This window comes from Lepisosteus platostomus, chromosome 3 (assembly GCF_059453375.1).
Source record: "Lepisosteus platostomus isolate fLepPlt1 chromosome 3, fLepPlt1.hap1, whole genome shotgun sequence".
Classification (NCBI taxonomy): Eukaryota; Metazoa; Chordata; class Actinopteri; order Semionotiformes; family Lepisosteidae; genus Lepisosteus; species Lepisosteus platostomus.
The window spans coordinates 58,015,887-58,035,233 of record NC_142613.1 but is presented as its reverse complement, the minus strand read 5'-3'; the positions used below and the strand labels follow the sequence as shown (position 1 = coordinate 58,035,233).

Below are 19,347 nucleotides of genomic sequence, written 5' to 3'. Positions count from 1 at the left end.
AAAAGATCATGATATAACATTATATGAATTAGTATTATACACAACAATAGATATACAAAAGACATCAAACACATTTGGCAAAACTAGTGCTGAGACAGTAACAGAAAGGTATAATTTGAATATTATGAGTAAAATAGATATTAATATCTAGGACCCATAATTATTATTATTCGCTGTAGGAATGTACAGGTACATCTCTTCATTTTGTCCAAGAATGTGTGAAAATCCTAAGTGATTACCATAATAATTCAATATTTATTTGCCTGATGATTCTACCCAAAGTACTATATATTTCTGTACATTAGAGCATTTTATTGCAGTGCTTGAACCCACAACCTTATAGTTATACAGTACGTTTAGAGCCCTAACTACTACCCTATAACAAAGCCCATGTGTAGTGTGCTATTATAATCATAGCATACAGTAAAGGGTTTTTCAGTTTATTGTCTGAAAATGATGTCTGAAAAAGATGTCTGAAAAAAAGAAATATTGTATTTGTGAGCTATAGACTCTAGTTTCTGTTGTTCTTTGGAAAAATAATTATGAGTTACAAATAAGAAGAGACCATTAGCTAATTAATTAATCCAAGAATCTCACCCATCTGTTTCTTGAAGAGGCCAAGGTATTGACTTCAACAGCAGCTGGGTAACGTGGTCCTGAATGCCGCAAACCATTGTCTAAAAAAGTACCAAAAATTGTCAAGACAGAAATTGAAAATGAAACTGAACATACGTACAGTATGTGCCATTTATTTTCAGGAAAGGGTAGAAAAATGCATGTGAGTTACCCAAATGACTTCCTTTCTGACGGAAAGCAGCGGGTGGGCAAGGTATGGGTATACATGTATACCCATACACCCGTACACCTTTGGCTCAACGTCTGCAACGGAAATGGAAAGTGCAATATGAATCAGGCAACAAAGCACATATATACAGAACATGAGCAATGCTTTTTGAAAAATTTAGCCTTTGGGGTTCATTATGAAAGGTATTGTCAAGTCACAGTTCTAGGTACTGTATATTACAATGTTTTGCAGTGCAACAGTAAAAAAGCTGATAATATACCGTACTCTATGAAATATAAAAGGAGCAAAAGTTGCTAATTGTAAAATCAATAAATATTTTTTTAATCACAGGTGACTGTGGTGGCAAACCACTGTCAGCACTGTATCACTGCCAGCAGTGCAAAAATAAAAATCTCATAAAAACATTGCTGATATGTTTATCCCAGAATATAATCCCTGTTAATGTCCAGCAGAACGAAAATGTAGGACAATTTTGCCAGCACAGAAACCACACAATTTTGCAAGGCTTTGCTCTGTTTCTCTGTCCAGCTCCTGACAAAGATTTACAGTTTCTCTCTAACAAACAAAATCAAAATTTGACAAAATCCTCTTTCTCCTCACAACAACCTAAACTAACTCAGTCCAATGGATCTGTATCTATTTACAGAAAAAATTAAAATAACTCCCATATTTCATGATATTACTTCCTTAACACCACAACATATAGATATTAAATTATCAGTGATGCAAGTTGTGGAATAAAGGAACAATATTTTTTTTCCCATTGACAACAGGCTTAATAAAGCTGAATAAAAGAAATGGTACAAAAGAGAGGAGGTCATTTGGCACATCTAGGTACATCTAGCAGTATTTTCCATGCCGGTAAAATCCATTAACCATAATTATTTTCTGAATCCCCTCAATGCATGTAAATTAAGAAAAAGGGTGTTTTGACATTATTGCATGAAGTCACAATAGTGCCTTTCTGGTACACCCTGTTTATGAATCCTAAAAAAGGCACACTGACCTAGTAAAACCCTTTACTTCCATAGTAAAACATGGTTAAACCAGTGGTAGGTTTTATGAATAACCACTTTTATGCTCAAAAATCAAAGCTAAAGTAAACAGGCATGTAAGATGTGTTTTAACAAGGTCAAAAGAAAAGCACAGAATGTGTTTCTTTACCATAGAATTTTAGTTATGAAAAACAGATGGCTATACATTAATGATTTAACTGACTTATAGGAAAGAATTGTTATCCATTGTCCATATACATACTGTATATGAACAAGTGTCTGTAATGAACATTAAATGTACAGTAAAAACTTGTACCATAAAAAATGTACCATAAAAAAACAATTACAAAATAATAAACCAATTAATAACGAATTAAAAAATATTAAAATGAAAGAACAGAATGCACTACATTAAATAATTTACTGTAACACTTAAACGAATAGAATGTAATAAAAACTTAGTTTTACCCAAGGAATAATGTACTATAAAACAGTAATGGACATTGAGTGTGCAATGACTTTTACTGAAAACTGAAAACTGCCAAGGTTTTTTTTTCCTCTATTTTATATTACACACAAAATATGCATGAGGAACACACCAGATTTAACCTTCATTATATGTTCCAGTTACTGACTGAAATTAACACTCTTGTCTCACAGCCATACATACAGTATTCCCCTCAAACCTCACATCCTCACACCGGATATCCTGAAGTAGCAGACTCAGTGGACTTGAATCTATTCTTACTGGGTGGTCTAGAGGTTATTCTGTAGTTTTCAATGCCTGTTGATTCCTAGTCAAAATTATTGTATAACAAATGTCATATATTTATGTATGTAAGTAAGGGCAGCAAGGCAACAACATATGACCAATCAATTATTTTTTATTCTCACAGTATATACTGTAGCACCTTCCAATCCAGAGCATTGTCAAGGCACTTGACTAATACACATGTAGCAAAAAAAGTGTAGTTAAAAAAGTAAAAAATTAAACGTGTAAAATTACAAGAATTGAAGGGCGTCGAAAACAATGTTTTGAAGTGAGATTTAAAAGAATGTGTAGAGGATACGTTTTTAACATGGTCAGGAATAGTGTTCCAGGGATGAGGAGCTATCACTGAAAAGGCTTCGTCCCCCAAAATGTGATATACTGTACATCGATGTACATGGAACACTGAGGAGCTCAGAGCCAGTGGAACAAAGTGACATGAGGAGATAGTAACTCTTGACAAAGCTATGACAAATATACAGGTATAAAAAAGCTCAGTAGCTGTCAACCATTTTAAAGTCCCATAAACTGAATGACCAAAATATTGGTTAGCAGGCTGTCATGCCAGTCTACCCAAGTGACTCATTGACTGATCAAGCAACATTCAAACTTGATGAAACACTGGAAAGGTTCAAAGGATACCACACTTTACTGCAGTGTTATGCTGATATTAATGTAGTGAAAAATGTGAGTAACTGAGATTCTACAACATCTGATAAAGACGGGTCTGTTTGGAAATACCAGATTCAATAGACATAAATAAGGGGAAATTATCTGTCAAGTTCATTGGTATGATAGACATTTAGTTTAAAAAAAGACTTTAGAAAAGACTTATTATTTATACAAAAACACTGTAAACATTTTTTTCATTTTGTTTGTTTTAATTTGGATGAAGAGAAGTGGAAACAAGATTAAAAAAATCATTACCCTTGTGACTTTCCTGTCTGTAGTTTTTCAACTATTTATCAAGCTGTGCCTTTGGGTACAGCAGGCTGGGATTAACAGATTCTCTAACACTCCTCTTTAAACAGAACGAAGTGCTGTAAAAACACTCTTTATCTTGTGGGTAAACCCTGTATGTTGGGTAAATATTGTCTGTAACTGTAGTTCCACAGGGCAAAGCAAAGGCTTGTAATCTGGAGAAGGCAGTGCAGCCCATTCATTTACTACATGCTTTCTTATTTTGCTTTAGTTGGTCAAGCATACTGCGGTCTATGGCAAGAGATGTGGATTAGACTGTGATCTCTAGCAGGCAGTGGTCACAGTACATTGCTAAAGGTATCGGAACACTAATATAAAACATGTCTGAACTTGCGTTGTTCATATTTCTGAACTTTGTTTCTTATCTAAACGAGTAAGGGAATTTTAACTGCGTATTTGTGTTTTCATTACACTTTTTTGCAAGATGCATATAAAACTTTTCTTCAATCATTAATATGTTATCTAGGATGGTTAAGTCAAGGTTTAAGATTGTGGTGTTTATGTGGTATCTGTGTAGCATTACTTGTGGTATTTACAGTATATACATTAGGTAAAAGTTGTAGTCTTTATTTCTTGCTGCAGTATGTTCCACTCTAAATCATACTGGCCTGGAGGCACTGTTCACTCAATTATGTAGTACAGACCTCCCCTCCAGTATCTGTTTTCTATATACTGTAAATATTGGGTAGATGCTTAACATTAACATGTCTTAATTTTAAAACTTTGACTTTCTCTTTGGTTGCCCTGTCTGCTTATGTTAACAGCTTGGCAAAATCTGAGTATTTAATCACTTTCATAAAATATAAAGAGGTGTTTTGCTCGAGCATGTTTGAAAGGATCTGTTTCACCTGAGTATATACATGTAAAAACAAACATCTCCTTAAAACCACAACATGAAAAAAGCATGCAGGGGCCTCCATTAGCCCTCATTGTAGAAAAAAAACCTACAATTTTTGTTTCTGGAAATTAATACATATAAATGCCTGGTTAGACAACAAGCTGGTGCCATGAGTTGTTCTCTGTTTTGTTTCTCGTGCTCATTGATAACAGGTCAAATGTATAAGTCACATCCAGCATTGATAACAGGTCAAATGTATAAGTCACATCCAGCATAATATGGTCCTTTATAGTGTACTGATATGTGTCTAAAGAATCATATGAAGTTTAATTCCACACTGAGAAAGAATGTGCCATTTGTATGGACACTCTTTTTTACTTACAGCTTACTTACTCCTTTGTTCTCCTGAGATTCATATCCCTGCTACCTTCCTCTCTTTTCCTCACGCCTGAAGAAGACACATCAGCTAAGATGTTGTGTTTCTTTTTCTTTTCACTATAGTATTGCCCTTTACTTGTTCCTCTGCACACCTAGATTTAGAAGATGACATTATGTGTTGTGAAGACATGTCTAGATATATTACAGTCACAATGCAATAGTTGATGTTCTCTTATACTTTTGGCCTGGAAGGGCAGAGTATGTGAGAAGTGTGGTTTTCCCCTATCTGTCTTACTCTTGCACCTCTTCAGGTTAAAGGAACACAACCAATTGACAAAGCTGTTTTCCCAGGGAGAAGGTTTCATGAAACAATCCTTGTGTTTCATTTGTGTTTCATGGAGTGTTCAATTTACAATACATCCAGGATTTTAGGCTTTCATTCTTCATTAAGACATTTCTCAGACAGCCTGGCAACAGTAAAATCTCACTTTGGTCCTAAACAATTCCTGCTTCCCACAGTATGATAATGGGGAATCGTTTGTTTGGCATTTTCCCCCTTTGTTTTTGATGAAGTAATGAATAGCAAGCTCACAGGTGGAGAATAACTGTTTCTCTTTCCTTAAGCAGGATTTAGATCTTGCAAACTACAAAAAAATGATAATTTTCTTAAATCTAATAGTTGTATTTGTTTGCTTCCTAAGAAAATAAATATCTGTTCTGTCTGGGATTTGCAAAAGAGAAAGGTTTTCACAAACAAGAATGGAAAGAGGGGATTTTGACTCAGACTATAACTGATCCTGTAGTAATCCCAACACTGTGAAGACCTCTCAGTTTGCATGCCACAGTTTAACTGATACAGACAGGCATAGCATGACGACTTCAGCATTTATCCCCTTAAATCAAACTGGCAGCTAGTTGTCTGTGTCAGATACCTTTTATCTGAAAAGTGTAAGGGTCTCATTTTTTTTCTTGTCAGAGGTGACCTTATATTACCTGAACTCTTTCTCTTATCCACAGATAATGTTTTCTAAAAGCACAAAACTTGAGGGTTAAGACTCTCTGTTGCATTGTTTCTGCATCATTGTTTTTGGGTAGATATATGATCAAATCTAAGCTGTTTCTTTTTGATACTAGTCTAACATTATACCTAATTCACAGTGCTACACATCTGGGTTGCTCTTAAATACGAAATAAAGGAATCAGGAAATTCATTGGATTCATTCGGTATATGAATTATGCATTAGAGTTATGCATATTCAATGATGAGTTAGGAATTTTGAATTATGAACTATTATGTTTTTTTTATTCCCGATAATATGAATTGAGAAAATAATTAACATGAAAACTGCCAACATATAGAAGTAAAAATGAATTAATAATGTTGGCTTATCTATAGATTTCACTTTCCCCAATGGAAGAAAAAAAGGGGTACACAAAGAAACAAAGAAAAGGGGTACACACATATTGCACATATTGTTAAAAGTTAAAAGTAATGAATCAGTTGACTATTTACTTTACATTGGGATTAAAGGGTTCTTTAAGATTTCAGGGAGTTAATGTGCTACAGTAGCCACAGTTTGAGATCTGACCTTTGGCCCCTACAGTCTGAACCCAGTAGGCAATCTCACATGGAAGACTGTTAATTGATCGAGCAAAAGCAGCTGCAAAGAGAATTAAGTTTAAAATTTTTCTAGCCACCTCCTTACTAGTATCCCCTTAGGATGCAACTTTGTAGTGGGAGACTTTAAATTGTACTCAGCTACAATACACAAGTAATGTAGAAGTTGAGGTCATACAGCATTGAAAATGCTTAACATAAAAAAATCTGGACACTTTAGCCAAAATGTTTCTGTTTTAGTGGGCTGTACAGTACATTATCTAGCATAAGTGACCATTCTGGGCTTTGTGTTAATCAGTCCTTTTTTTATTTAACTTGTTTTTCATTTTTCTGGTGTATTGCTGAAGAGTCACATTATCCAAAGAATGCTGTAAGGGTTTATAGTACTGATTTATCTTTTGTACCAGTAATTAATTCTTCTTATTCACTCTGAGAACCAGATTTATTTGAAAATCTTCCAAGGAAAATATTTTTATAGACCACTTTGAAGAGATACGAATCTTTAGTAATGTAGTTGATGATATAAAAGTAATATACTGACTCACAGTCAATTCTCTAAACTGTCTCATTCAGTTTGTCAGTCTGTAAATAAAATTTAAAAGGTACAGATCGATTAAAAGATAAAGCATTAATTTCAAGATACAGAAAAGGAAACTGGATAGCCAAGAAAAAAAAGAGTTTTTGAACTTGCCCAGATGTTTTTTAAATGCGCTTCTGAAGAAACAGCTGTTGTGTGACATTCACCGGTTTATGCTAATTAATCTTTTAAATTTATGTGTTGTGTGATCCACAAAATCTGTATCAGCCATGTTAAGAGCAGTGCAGATTTGTGTTGTTAGAATCATTGGAGAAACCATCTCTTGAGGATTCCTTGAACAAACCTGTTGATAGAAAACCATCATGTGAATGCATGATAAAAGCTGCCTGTGACTGACAGTAACACGAGGTCCAAATAGCACTTGTGACACGTGAAAAGTATTGTATAAACCTTTTAAAAACATAAGCCAATATTAAAGAACAATGCAAGTCGCTGGATTGAGAGTACAGAGGTGTTGCTGCTTTTACAACTACTTTCTTAGAGAAGAACTGGGACAAGAAATTATCTTCTAAAATGATAAGTAAGGATTAAAGGATGCCTGTGCCTGTGTAGCTTGGATGGCATTTTATGACATAAAATAAGTGCGATGGTGCAAAGATATGAAACATGTAGTGTAAACCATTTGTGTATGTCATAACAAATGAAAATGAAGAGACAATGTTCCTCAGGGGAAAAAAGAAATCCATTTTGTGTTTGTGAATCACGGTTGGGTGGTGGGCCTTTAACAACTCAGTAGTAACATCACCTGGCTTTGGATACTCCAATGCAGGTTCTGAACTCTGCTGCAGACACAGTGGAACTTCACTTTGAGCTAGATAGCTTGTCTCTGTCACCTAGATACATAGATATAAAACAATTATAGAATGACAATAAATGGTGTTTACAATCTGTCGTTTATTTCAGTTAAAATACTCTGAAGAGTGTGTGTAGGTGAAAGTGGAAAGGTTTAATGCGCTCTTGAGGTACCAGAGCAGTATTTTCCTCCACATAAATAAAGATAAAGATTGAGTAATATAAGGCAGTAGTCTTTAATGGGAAAGGCATGGGACATTTAATATGGAGCGTGAGGGTTTTATTACTGTTTTTATGGCCTGGGCCTTATCTGGGGTTGGCTGTGGTTATATTAGAGTACATGGCTAGAAGGAATGTTTAGCCGGGTAGAGGAAATCACCGTAGAAACTGGAGTGACCCACCTGCTCGTGACACACCTCCTGCTGGAGTGCAGCACAGTGCAACACTCAGCCAGCAGTTCATTAAGTCAGCATGCAAAACACAGACCCAGAACTGAGAAGCGTGACTGCAAGCAGTAACCCCCCTTGACCCATGTCTGTATTGCTGTACGTGAGCTAGTAAATGTTCAATAGCCACTTGGTTTAGAGCTCAATGATTCCTATTCATTGCATTATTTTCAACCTGGATCTGATACACAAAAACAAATCCAATGCCATTATGTTTTGCTTTGCATTCTCACCAAGGTTGGGTAAGTATTGATTCATTTGAGTTTAATTAATTTATGCTGTTTTGTGTTCCTCATCTTAGGGCAATGTGTTAAAGAAACAGACAACCACCAGCTGTTTCTAATGTCTTTTTTTTAACAGGGGTCTGTAATATCTTACTTTTTGGAAACTCTTCTATATACAAAGGCTGACCAAAGGGAGTTATTGTGCAGATGTTTTCTTTAGCTTTGGGGGTAATTTAATTATTCTTCTCTCGTAAGTTACAGTAATTTTGTTTTAAGAGCTTAATCTGACTGAATGTTCCAGGTCTTTTATTCCATCAGAAATTTCCTGGAGCTATTAATAAAAGATGAAAAGTTTGTAAGTTTGTACTATTCTGTGCCGAGATCTTGGAAACATTAGAGGCTTAAGAAGGACATTTAGCTAATACTTCTGTAAGCATAGTTATCTCTATACATGTTAATGTGCCAAGATTTTTTCTAAATGGTGTTTTTATGGGCTGGGTCACCTTAGCTTATTCTTTAAGCACTTTGCCATTCCTGTCGTATAACTAAGGATGAAACAGTATATGATATGAGTGAGGTTATGACAGGGGCTATTGATTGTTCATCAGATGGATCTACGGGATCTAGCCTCTTTGCATAAAATACTTTGTGCTCTATCAGGCCTGAAATAATTCTCTGCCTAAAAAGAAGATGGATGAATTGGGTGAATAACATGGGCCCATTTATTGCTTTATTGCTATTTGCATTTTGCTTAACATGGATGAGTTATGGCTGCCATGCAGCTGGGCTGGTGTGTCAGGCTCCCATCAGCTGTGATCGGTTTCTGGAGCGAAATTAGAAAGCATACAGGTTCCAGTGTCAGTCAGTCAGATGGCCTATCCTGGGACCAGTGTTAATTCAGTCAGCAGTTTCTTATTCAGTCATAGTCTTAGTCAAGTTGACTTAAATATATATCAGATATAGTTGCATTAAGTTTGCACTTTTAATTTAGTGTAGTTGACTAGAAATAAAATGTGTCAAGGTTTTTATTTAATTATTTTTTAGTTTTTGGAATATGAAGGAAATTAAGCTTACTCCTCTTTCTGTTAAATTTAAGACTTTTTTAATTGAATAGCCTTTAAATCCATGTAACTGTGTGGCAACTTTTGTTTACCAAGTGAGGCAAGTACAGTAGCAAGTGTGTAAAACTGGTTAAAAACTTTTAACTTGTAATCTTAAGAACATGTAAAAACCATTAACGAAGCTTCATTCAAAACACTGACAAAAATCATGAAACAAAAATAGAATTTATTTAGAATAGAAGGATTTATTTCACTCTTCAATGGTATGTGCTGAATTGCAATACTGGGCTGTTTCCTTTGGTCTCCCAAAGTACAGCAGAAAGACCAAAGAAAACAGTCCACTTACCACTCACAGCTGATCCCACAAGTATATACAAACACTTGTACATTTTGTGCGTAAAGAGATTGATGGCAACAATGCTGGAGTGAACCGTGGGTTGTGTTTCTTTATAACTCAGCTGTCCCCTGCTGTTTTGTCCTGCTTTTCTCTAATGAAAGGTACTACAGTAAGTGTGCCAGTGTAAGATCGACCTTGTCTCTGCTAACCTGCTGCCACCTGACCTCAAACCTCTCACACTATCTTATTAAATCACTGCAAGCTCTCTGCTTTATAGCAAACCACTGAGAGGTTCTAATGCCCAAGAACAGCGATTAATGAGATTCTCAACAGTGCCTAGTGCCTAGTAATGTCTTGAAATGGTTAGCAGCAGACATCATGACATCACGCAGTACTTAATTAAAAGCACACTTTTGATTATGGTTCTAAATCAAAGGCTGAGCATTCTCGCTAGTTTATGGCCTGTGTGGTTTTGCCGTAATGGCAGACTGCACAGTGCCTGAACAAAAAGGCTTTTTTACTTATGCCCTGGGTTTTGTATTAAAAGGGTTGGCCTGTTCTCACTCTGCATTCATGCCTGCTGTTAGGTGATAGATCTAAGTTAAGAATTCTCTATTTTCTCGTTGTGGTACCATGCAATTCTAGTCCTTCCATTCACTTGCGGTCCAGTTTTTATTTGATTCGGTATGGCTTCCTATAATTTTATCATAGCTCTGTACGTTTCACCATGCTTCTCCCTTGCTTTTGCTTTGATACCCCACACTTTCCTTTTCCATGGTTTAACTTTGTGCATGTCTAGAGGGGTTTCTGCAAGAGTTTGCTCTAAACTTTTTTGCCTCACAGATATATTTTGTTGTCTGAAACGAAGACATGGCAGGAAACATTGGTGCACTCATTGTTTACTTAAACATTGATGAATTTGTTTGGTATGAGTTTTATTTTAAATTGGGATTTTTTCTCTTTTGGAATTACCTCATTATATGTACTTAGTAAGGATCACCAATAAAATTACATAAAAATGTTAAGCACCATTTCTAGTTGTGGTATGATTTCAGCATAGTAAAATCCGTTGATTGTCATCAGTTTAACAAAATGGGCAACTGCCTTTTCAACACAGGAGAAAGTATTTTTAAAGACTGAAAATATTAAATGTTATAAACTGTAACCTAACACCTTTGTTTATTGATTTTTCTGTGACAGATCCAGCTTACTTAGTAACCAGCTGTTAATAGCTGCTGTTTTCAGTGATCTAGACTGTTCAAGTAAGCTGCTAGAAAATAAATTCAAACAAAATAAACAGTAACAGTAATTCAAGTATTGCTAGGTCCATAGCAACGATTTCTTATGGGTTATGGCTTGTTTCTGCGATTAAGAGATGCTGCACCTAAATTTCACGGTATTTGTCAAATATTCCAAAAGCCTGCAGCATATGCCAGACCACCTAATGACTCTTTTATGTCTAGTTCCTGAAGAAGTTTGACAGGTTTTCCCGCCTTTGTAAATATAAATATTTGTTTCACAGAAGGCTTTGGTTGAACTAAATCAGGTTCCAGTGTGATTCCATGGCACTGTTAGTTTAACCACAGTGACACTGAAATTGACACTTTCCAGCATCTCAGCAGAGGCAGCTGAATGTAAGAGAAGCAAATCTGTTTTCTTTTCTATATTTTTCAGCAACAAATTCATTTTAAATGAAGAATGATGGGTTGATTGCTGTGGTGATTACAAATATGATTACATATGTGATTACATATGTTGGTTTAGTCAAGGGCAATTATCTGAGTTTTTCCACTGTCCAGAAGGTCTTTGTTTTTTTTATGTTCTCTGGGTGCCATCTGTAATCCATCATTTGATTCTTTATCTCTCTTCAGGTTATGCACAAGATGCACAGATTTGACTTTGGCACTGTGGGTTGTAACCTTGATGATTTGCATGTTAAATGGTTCCTTAGTACTGTATAAAGAATTTACGCTTTTACAGTTTTGGAAGTGACTAACCAATGTGCCTGTGGGTTTTTAATTTGGTGCTTGTTGTAGTTGTTTGGCTATCTTCTTGTTCAGGAGCAAGTAAAGGTTTATTCCAGACTGAAAAGAGATGCATTGAAGAAGGTTCCACAGCCGAAACGTTGTGTTTCTTTTCTTTTTTTTCAGTATGGAATAAACCTTTACTTGTTCGTTTGCAGCCTACACATGCTGACATTTGCTGAATTTGGTTCACTATCAGAAATATTATTTCCTCAATTCAGGCTCCTTGTGCTAGGATGAAATGTACTTGCTTGTGGGTAAAACTCCAAAAATATCTTGCTCTCATTTTGTCAGTCTGTCATTTTCTCTTATCCTGCCCAGTCTGTTCTATTGATCTCTCTGAGTTGTTACCTACTGTGTGGCTTCAAGGAGTTGTAGCAGTATTTTTGTATATTAATTAAAGGGCCTCACTCAGTCTGTGGCATAATGTTACTTTTACAGATTACTGACATGTCGATCCATAATATCAGAGAGCCACCTACTACTGGTAAGTGCCACGGCAATTCAAAGCCTATCCCTGAAGAATAGTGTGCAAGGCATCAAAAGAGAGGATGCCAGTTCATTGTGTTGCATACACACAGGAAAAAAATGAGATGCAAATAGCATACGCAGCATGACTTTGGGACAGAGAGAACATAGGGACTCCACACAAAAGGTGCCCAGGACCCAACACCTATGTGGCAGCAATGCTAAGTGTCCACCATACTGCCCTGTTAGTTAATCGGGTCTGAAATTTCAAAGCAATTCAACAATTAAAGACCTAAATGCATGGCTTGCAGGGAACCCTATATAGAATAGCCTGTTCAGCTGAATCTGTGTGTATTTGGTAGGAAACCAGAAACTCTGGATAAAAACAATGTGAACAGCTAACACAAGCAAACTCCACACCGACATGCAGGTTCAGAATGGTATCCTGAACCTGAATAATTGCTGTGCCATCAGACCAACTTATTTGTACTATACATCTTTCTAATTATATAAATGATATGAAAGTATTATTAGCCATTTATCCCCCTGGATAAAGAGATGATGTAATGAATAGCTAAACAGAAGCTAAATGCTGTTATTTACTGTAACAGTGGAATAAAAGAAACCTCTTTATTATTGCATGTGATACAATAATAGCAGCAATAACAACAGCAATAATCTACATTTGGGTAACGCAGATCTCTTACAGTCCACCCCCTTCTGGTCTGCCCCCCACTCTTGGCAAAACAGTCCTTCTCTCTATCCACTGGGCTGGCATCCTGTGGGGTAGTGCCTGTCTACTCTCTCCGGTTTAATTCTTAGAAACTGACATGAAAGGTGCTGTTCTTCAACAGCAAGATCAATAGCACAGTAGATGCATTTTACATATGCAAGCAGGCGTGAACAGGATTGCAATTGCATGGTTGGCAAATCATGATAACTGTACCAGCAATTTCTAATGTTAATCGTGTATACTGGCTAAAACTCAAAGCAGATGTGCTAAGTATAACATTCAGCGGATGTGTGGAAAGCAAGACCCAGGCAAAAGTGGCTACTTGTAGCACTTAAGCTAAAGCAGGAACAAATCCTTCCAAACTATTGCCAGCTTTTATCCCAGCACAAGAGTAGGTAACTAGCAGTAATCTGTGCTGTGCATGATGACATTGAAATTGTTTTTCCTGTCTTCACTGAAGAATTTCCTGCAGCTGAAGGCAGACAGGTCTCATAGATCAGGAATCATTTTATTATTTTTTCTCTTTAACTTCTGTCATCCACATAAAAGAAAACACACACACTTTCACAGCATGGCAATTTTCTCTATTTGTTTGTGAACAGTTCTATGAACATATAATACAGGTGCGACTTTGTGACTGATTTTTTAAAAATTTTAAAATCACTTTTTAAGTTGAAAAGACTACAAGAGCAGACAAGTAAAAAGGAACACCATCAACCAGAGTTTTCCCAGACCAACATCATCAGTTGATTTCTTTGCAGTCTAATTAAAAGATGGATAAAGGAGCACTGCGTTTGTATTCTTCCCAATCACTTGTCCAGAGATATCGGATATAGTAGCCCACACTGCTTGCCTCTTTTGGGATTTCAGATATGTCATGGTTTAAATTAATTTAAACATAACAAAAAACAATCTAAAGGTTTTACATCATTAAGCTCCATTTGACAAAATGTGGCAATTGCCCAGTTACCTTGTAGATCTGAGTATCTTTAATGCGGCACAACTGCATAATATAATACCACCCTTCCTGCACTGTTTTACTTGTTATGACATTTTATGTCAAGCTATGGGTAGGTATTTCCAACTCTTGTCCTCATTTTGGCTCTCTTGTTCTTCTGAATATAACCTTGCAAAACATACCCTGGATATCTGTTCATACACTCCAGTGCTTTGTAATTTGCCTCCCTCACAGGCCATGATGATGCATTCAGACAGCAGGTTCTATCCCAAATTCCCAGTCCTGTGATCATCAAAGAGCACATTTATATGCATGGTACTGTAACAGGATAATATGATTTCAAGAAGAGAATGGTTGTGCAGGTCACAGTTCATGGTTAGTCAATCAGTCTGAAAAGCCGAAAATGGCTGTGTTAGAAAGAAAGCTGAGATTTACAATGACAGCAGGAATGTGTGGTTTTAATTAGAGTAGGCCCCCTTTGCCTTGGAAAAATCCTTAATTACCTGGATTTATGCCCTGCACCGTTACCCCCTTTGCAGGAAAAGCTCATCACGCAAGGAAAGCTCAGGATGCTGGCATTTGGCCCTCTTTGTCTAATTACATACCAACTGGGCACTTTGGTGCCACTCAACATTAATTCTCCAGCAATAAATGAAACACAATGCAAAGTTCCCACCACACAGCCTTCAACGCTGTAATCTAAAACTACTGAGGCAGTCCACATTTTGTATCATGCAGTGCCTCTCTGAGGTCCTGTGTCCAATTAGCACAAATGAAATATTTGTAGTACATTTACATTCTCTTACTGTTTTGACTAATTTTGTTGGCATTTTATAATTTCCTAACTCATATTTAGCTGCTTTTTACCGCAATGACTACTTAAAGGTAAATGAATTGCTTTTGGACTTTTTTGTAAAATCAAACAGAATTCTATGAAGAGAGAATTCACCCAAAACTAGGATTTCTCAGAGTTCTGATCAGAAAGAGTCTGTTTTCGTTTTTTTTCCCAAGGGTGTACAGAATCTGTTTTGGTCTTAGTGACAAGAGATGAGTGCCATTCAAACAATATTGTCATTCTTTCACTATGGATCTGTTTTCAACTGGTGTTCTGAGCAGATCACGGTTTTATCTTAAGGCTTTGATGTTTTTGAAAGACATCACCGTTACAAGTCTTAGACCCAAGCAGGCTTCAAACCTGTTCTTTCATTAGTTTCTTTGTGCCATTTGCATTTCCCCCTTGGTGGGTTTCCATCTTGGTAAATAGGTTTTTCATTCAAAAGTCATCGTTAGCTGTTTTGTGACGCATAAGGCAGATTTGAGAATTTAAGGAAGATTGGCAATACTACACACCAAATATTTTTATTGCCCTTTAAAAATAAATGACACCAAACAAGGAAAGTAACCTAATTAATTCTGTTTATTACTGTTGTTTGTACTCCACTATAAACTCATTTTGTTAAATGAAATGGAGTGAAAAGGTTGTTTACTTTTAAATGTAGGCTTTAGTACTTGATATACTGAATGCTTTGGGGGGGGGGGGGTATTTTTGTTGAAACTGTTGTAAAGTATTTTAAATCTTGAATTCCTTTCAATGGCTTATTCTGGTCTGTTTTAGCAGGGATAAGTTGAAAGGAGTCTTGCCCTTCAGCTCAAAAAGTTCAAATAGTTACCAGCACAAATGTGTGGTTAGTTGTTGTTTTCTAATTAGTATGTCTTAAGATCAATTTAATGTAAAGTATTTGTAAAGTGAAAGCACTAACCATCTTATCTTTATGCAAACTAAGTATCTTTTTCTTTCCTTTTTTAGATTTTTATTTATAATGAAGGAATATTGAATAATGAAGGCATGCAGTTCTGTTTTACCTTGAGAGCTGAACACCCTCTGCTATATTTCTTATGTTTTTTGTTGTTTTCCCTAGACATCAGTCACTAAAATATTTTTGGGGGCATAAGCATATAGTTATCCTCTAGTTGGATTTTAATTATGTGTTCTCTCTCTCTCTCTCTCTCTCTCTCTCTCTCTCTCTCTCTCTCTCTCTCTGAAACAGTTGTACAAAACATTTGAATATAGCCCTGTTGAGAACCAGAGTGCTTTTCCGAGGAAGCTCCGGGAATTCCAGATTGCTTGATGCACACTTTTTGGATGACAAAAAGAAACATAACATCTATGTTTCTGGCTGCTGTTTATGCACATAACCAGGAGGGCTGTGATTTCTGAGGGGTTGTCTGGGTTTCTGGCCTTTGGAGTTCTGCAGAATAGTTGTTATTTGAAACTCATGTAGGTCCAGGTAGGAAGCACAGGGCACATGCACACGCGAACAGGGCGATTTAACTCCCGCCATTCACAGATAAGCTGTTTAGAGGAAAAAAGGCCTCCTCAAGCTGCCAAGCGGACAACATTCAGGTTCAACAGAGGTGGCCCTGGCTGGAGTTGAACCGGGCTGTAAAGCTGCAATTCCAAAAGCCTAACTGGTAACCACTGAGACACTCAACTGTTATTTTCAATCTTTATTTTTCATTTTATTCATTTTATCTATACAACTTGACACCTGAAAATTCTTCTGTTTCAGCATAAGATGCTTAAAAAGGAAAAAAGTGGAGTAAAATGTTAAGGATACTGCGTACAAGGAGAACAGAAGCAATTCAGATTCATTGGCGTTTTTAGATATTCCATACAGTATGTCTAATTTCTTTCTTTATAAGCTTTTCACTGTGCAAAATATTGACAGAGCTACAGTGTGGGCATTAAGGTTGGTCAGATTTGACAATTGCTTTGCCGTAAACATCTAATCAGTTGCCATTGCAAAGACCAAGAAACTAGCAGCTCTAAATTAACAGACCTTCTCGTGCAGAGGAGTCTCTCCTGACTTGACCAGGGGCTAATTGTTTCTACAGAAGGCAGGCAAATTAAAGGACTGACATTTCATTATTTTTCTCCAAAAAACTTTAAAATTAGTTGAATCCCTGAAGATGCTGGTTAGTCAAAGCCAGAGTGAAAACTGCAGAGATTTATAAATCAATTAAGGCCATCGTGTCTTTCATGTTTTTTTAGACAGAGAAAGCTGAATGCATGAATGCTTTATCAAGATGGATTACAATTAACAGCTGTATATTTTTCCCTGCTCCTCTCTCCACATGATGTCCCCTACCAGGTTGTAAAGAAAAGCTCATTTTTGTTACTTGGAACAATATTTTCTGAAGTTTATTATCATGGATGAGTACCAGGTCTTTAATTTAATGATTTATTTGCATCATTTTCTACAAATTAAGTCCCTCCAGGGTGCTAGTTATTCAGGCTAGCATCAAAGTAAAAAAGGCTGGACTAAAAACACTTTCCTTGTACTTTGTTCATATATTGTTTTTTGATTTTGAGTGTTACATGGATGATTCAGATAATTTAAAAATAGAAAGTACTTTGTTTGTTAGGTTACCAGTGCTGGTCTTTTATCGGGTCTTCTTTTCCAGGTTTCGTCTTTACTGTTAGTGTACATCATTTTAAAAAAAAGAGTCCAGAAAAGTTAGTTTGTTTTTATGCGTTAAATGTCCACAGTTTATTAGTTAGAATCAGAAAATGGTATATTGATATATGGAAGAAGATAAAAGCTAGAACCTCGGAAAAGGTGTTATTTTAAGAATCAGCTCTAAAGAATAAGCTTGGAGGTCCCACAACGAGACCACAAAATGCACATTTGTGGAAATATTTCGTATTTCCTTCATGGAAAAAGTCCTCAAACAGCACTGGAGTTATGTGCATGGACTGAAACCACCACTTTAATAGTCCCCATTCTTCCCTCTCCCTCGCAGGACCCGTCGTTCTCGGCTCTCATCCACGACAAGCTCCAAGTCCCCAACACCACCCGGAAGGCGTGGAATGAGAAGGACAACCGCTGCGACATTTGCGCCACCCACCTGAACCAGCTGAAGCAAGAGGCCATCCAGATGGTGCTGACTCTCGAGCAGGCGGCCTCCCTCGAGCAGAGCGACGTGTCCCCGGGCTCCCCTCCTCTCTCCAGCATCCCTTCTCTGGTGGGCTCGCGCAACATCAGTGGCCTGCAGGGGCCCCGTGACTGGTCCTACCTCCCGGCGGCCTACAGCACTCCAGGCTACACCGGCTTCCTACCTGGCAAGCACTCCAGCAAGCCCAACAGCCTGGGCATCGGCACTGGGCTGGAGAAGAAGAACGGCTCTCCGGGGCACGCTGGAAAACCTGGGGCGCAGATGCCCACAAGCCCCAGCAATGGCAATATTCTGAGCTCCGTGGCCATCCAGGCACACCAGTACCTGGAAGGCACCTGGTCCCTGTCGAGAGCCAATGGAGTAACCCTCTACCCCTACCAAGTGAGTCTGCCGTTGACTGCTTTATTAAGACTTGAGGTCTGGTCTGCTTTCTTCTGTCGAATCGACCTGTGCCTTTCTGCTTTTTAAAAATTAAATCAGTTTAAGCTTGTCCCACACTTTTAAGTTCTAAAAATGGTGCACTGTATAGTTTAACCTAGGAAAGGGCTTCTCTGCTCTTGGGTTCTGGTGATGAGCGTAGTTAAAGAGGGAGATTGACGGAAAGCACATTTATTTTTTATTTCAAGACCTGAAATAAATATGAGCCTTTAAAATGCCAACTGATGGTATAACTCAAGTCAATTGAAAATAAATAGACCTAGTCTTTCCAGACACAGTAGCATTCATCATGCAGCATGGATGAAAATTTTCTACATGGTCCAAGATTGTATTAGTGACGAATTGGATAGAAAACTGTCTCCTGTTTCTTATAGTAGACGCCGAAGGCCCGTGCAAATCCCCTTACTTTCTTAACAGGCCAAGGCCAGTTTTGTCCATTCAATAACTGGGAGGAGTTGATTTGCTCCATTAACTTTCTACTAGTCTGTTTGCTAAAGCCAGAAGCAATCTGCAATTGAAGCCACTGTTTGTTTTTTTCTTTCTGACATCGGCATCTTGGAAGATAACACATAAGATTGATATCCTTGGATTTTGTGTGCAAGGATGTTGGAACGGGTAAAACGTGACTGTTTTACTTGTGATATCAAGTAAATAAAATAAGGGGTTCATTTAATTAAGGGTATTTATAAAATTATGATAAAAACGTTTTGGAAGTGAATAAAAAGTATTCCATCTATCCATCTTCAGGGGAGCTGGTGCCTATCCTGGCAGGCAACAGGTGGAAAGCAGATATACCCTGGATGGGGTGCCAGTCCATTGAAGGGCACACACAGATGCAAACACATACCCTCATGCCAGGGCCAAAATTTCCAGAATCTGATTAACCAAGGTCTGCCTTTGGACTGTGGAAGGAAACTGGAGCACCCA

The 19,347-nt window shown here is 37.2% G+C and overlaps 1 protein-coding gene across 3 annotated transcripts in view; it reads left to right on the top strand.

The window, feature by feature from the left end:
- The window catches only part of kif26ba (kinesin family member 26Ba), a 186,005-nt gene that overhangs the window by 59,781 nt on the left and 106,877 nt on the right, over positions 1-19,347 (top strand). For 2 of the 3 annotated variants that reach the window (XM_088626176.1, XM_088626175.1), the window contains exon 3: positions 17,830-18,363. In XM_088626176.1, coding sequence (XP_088482302.1) covers positions 17,830-18,363 — 534 coding nt within the window. Of the gene's footprint in view, positions 1-8,311; positions 8,463-17,829; positions 18,364-19,347 lie in introns of those variants that run through there. The other variant, XM_088626177.1, reaches the window with a different exon arrangement.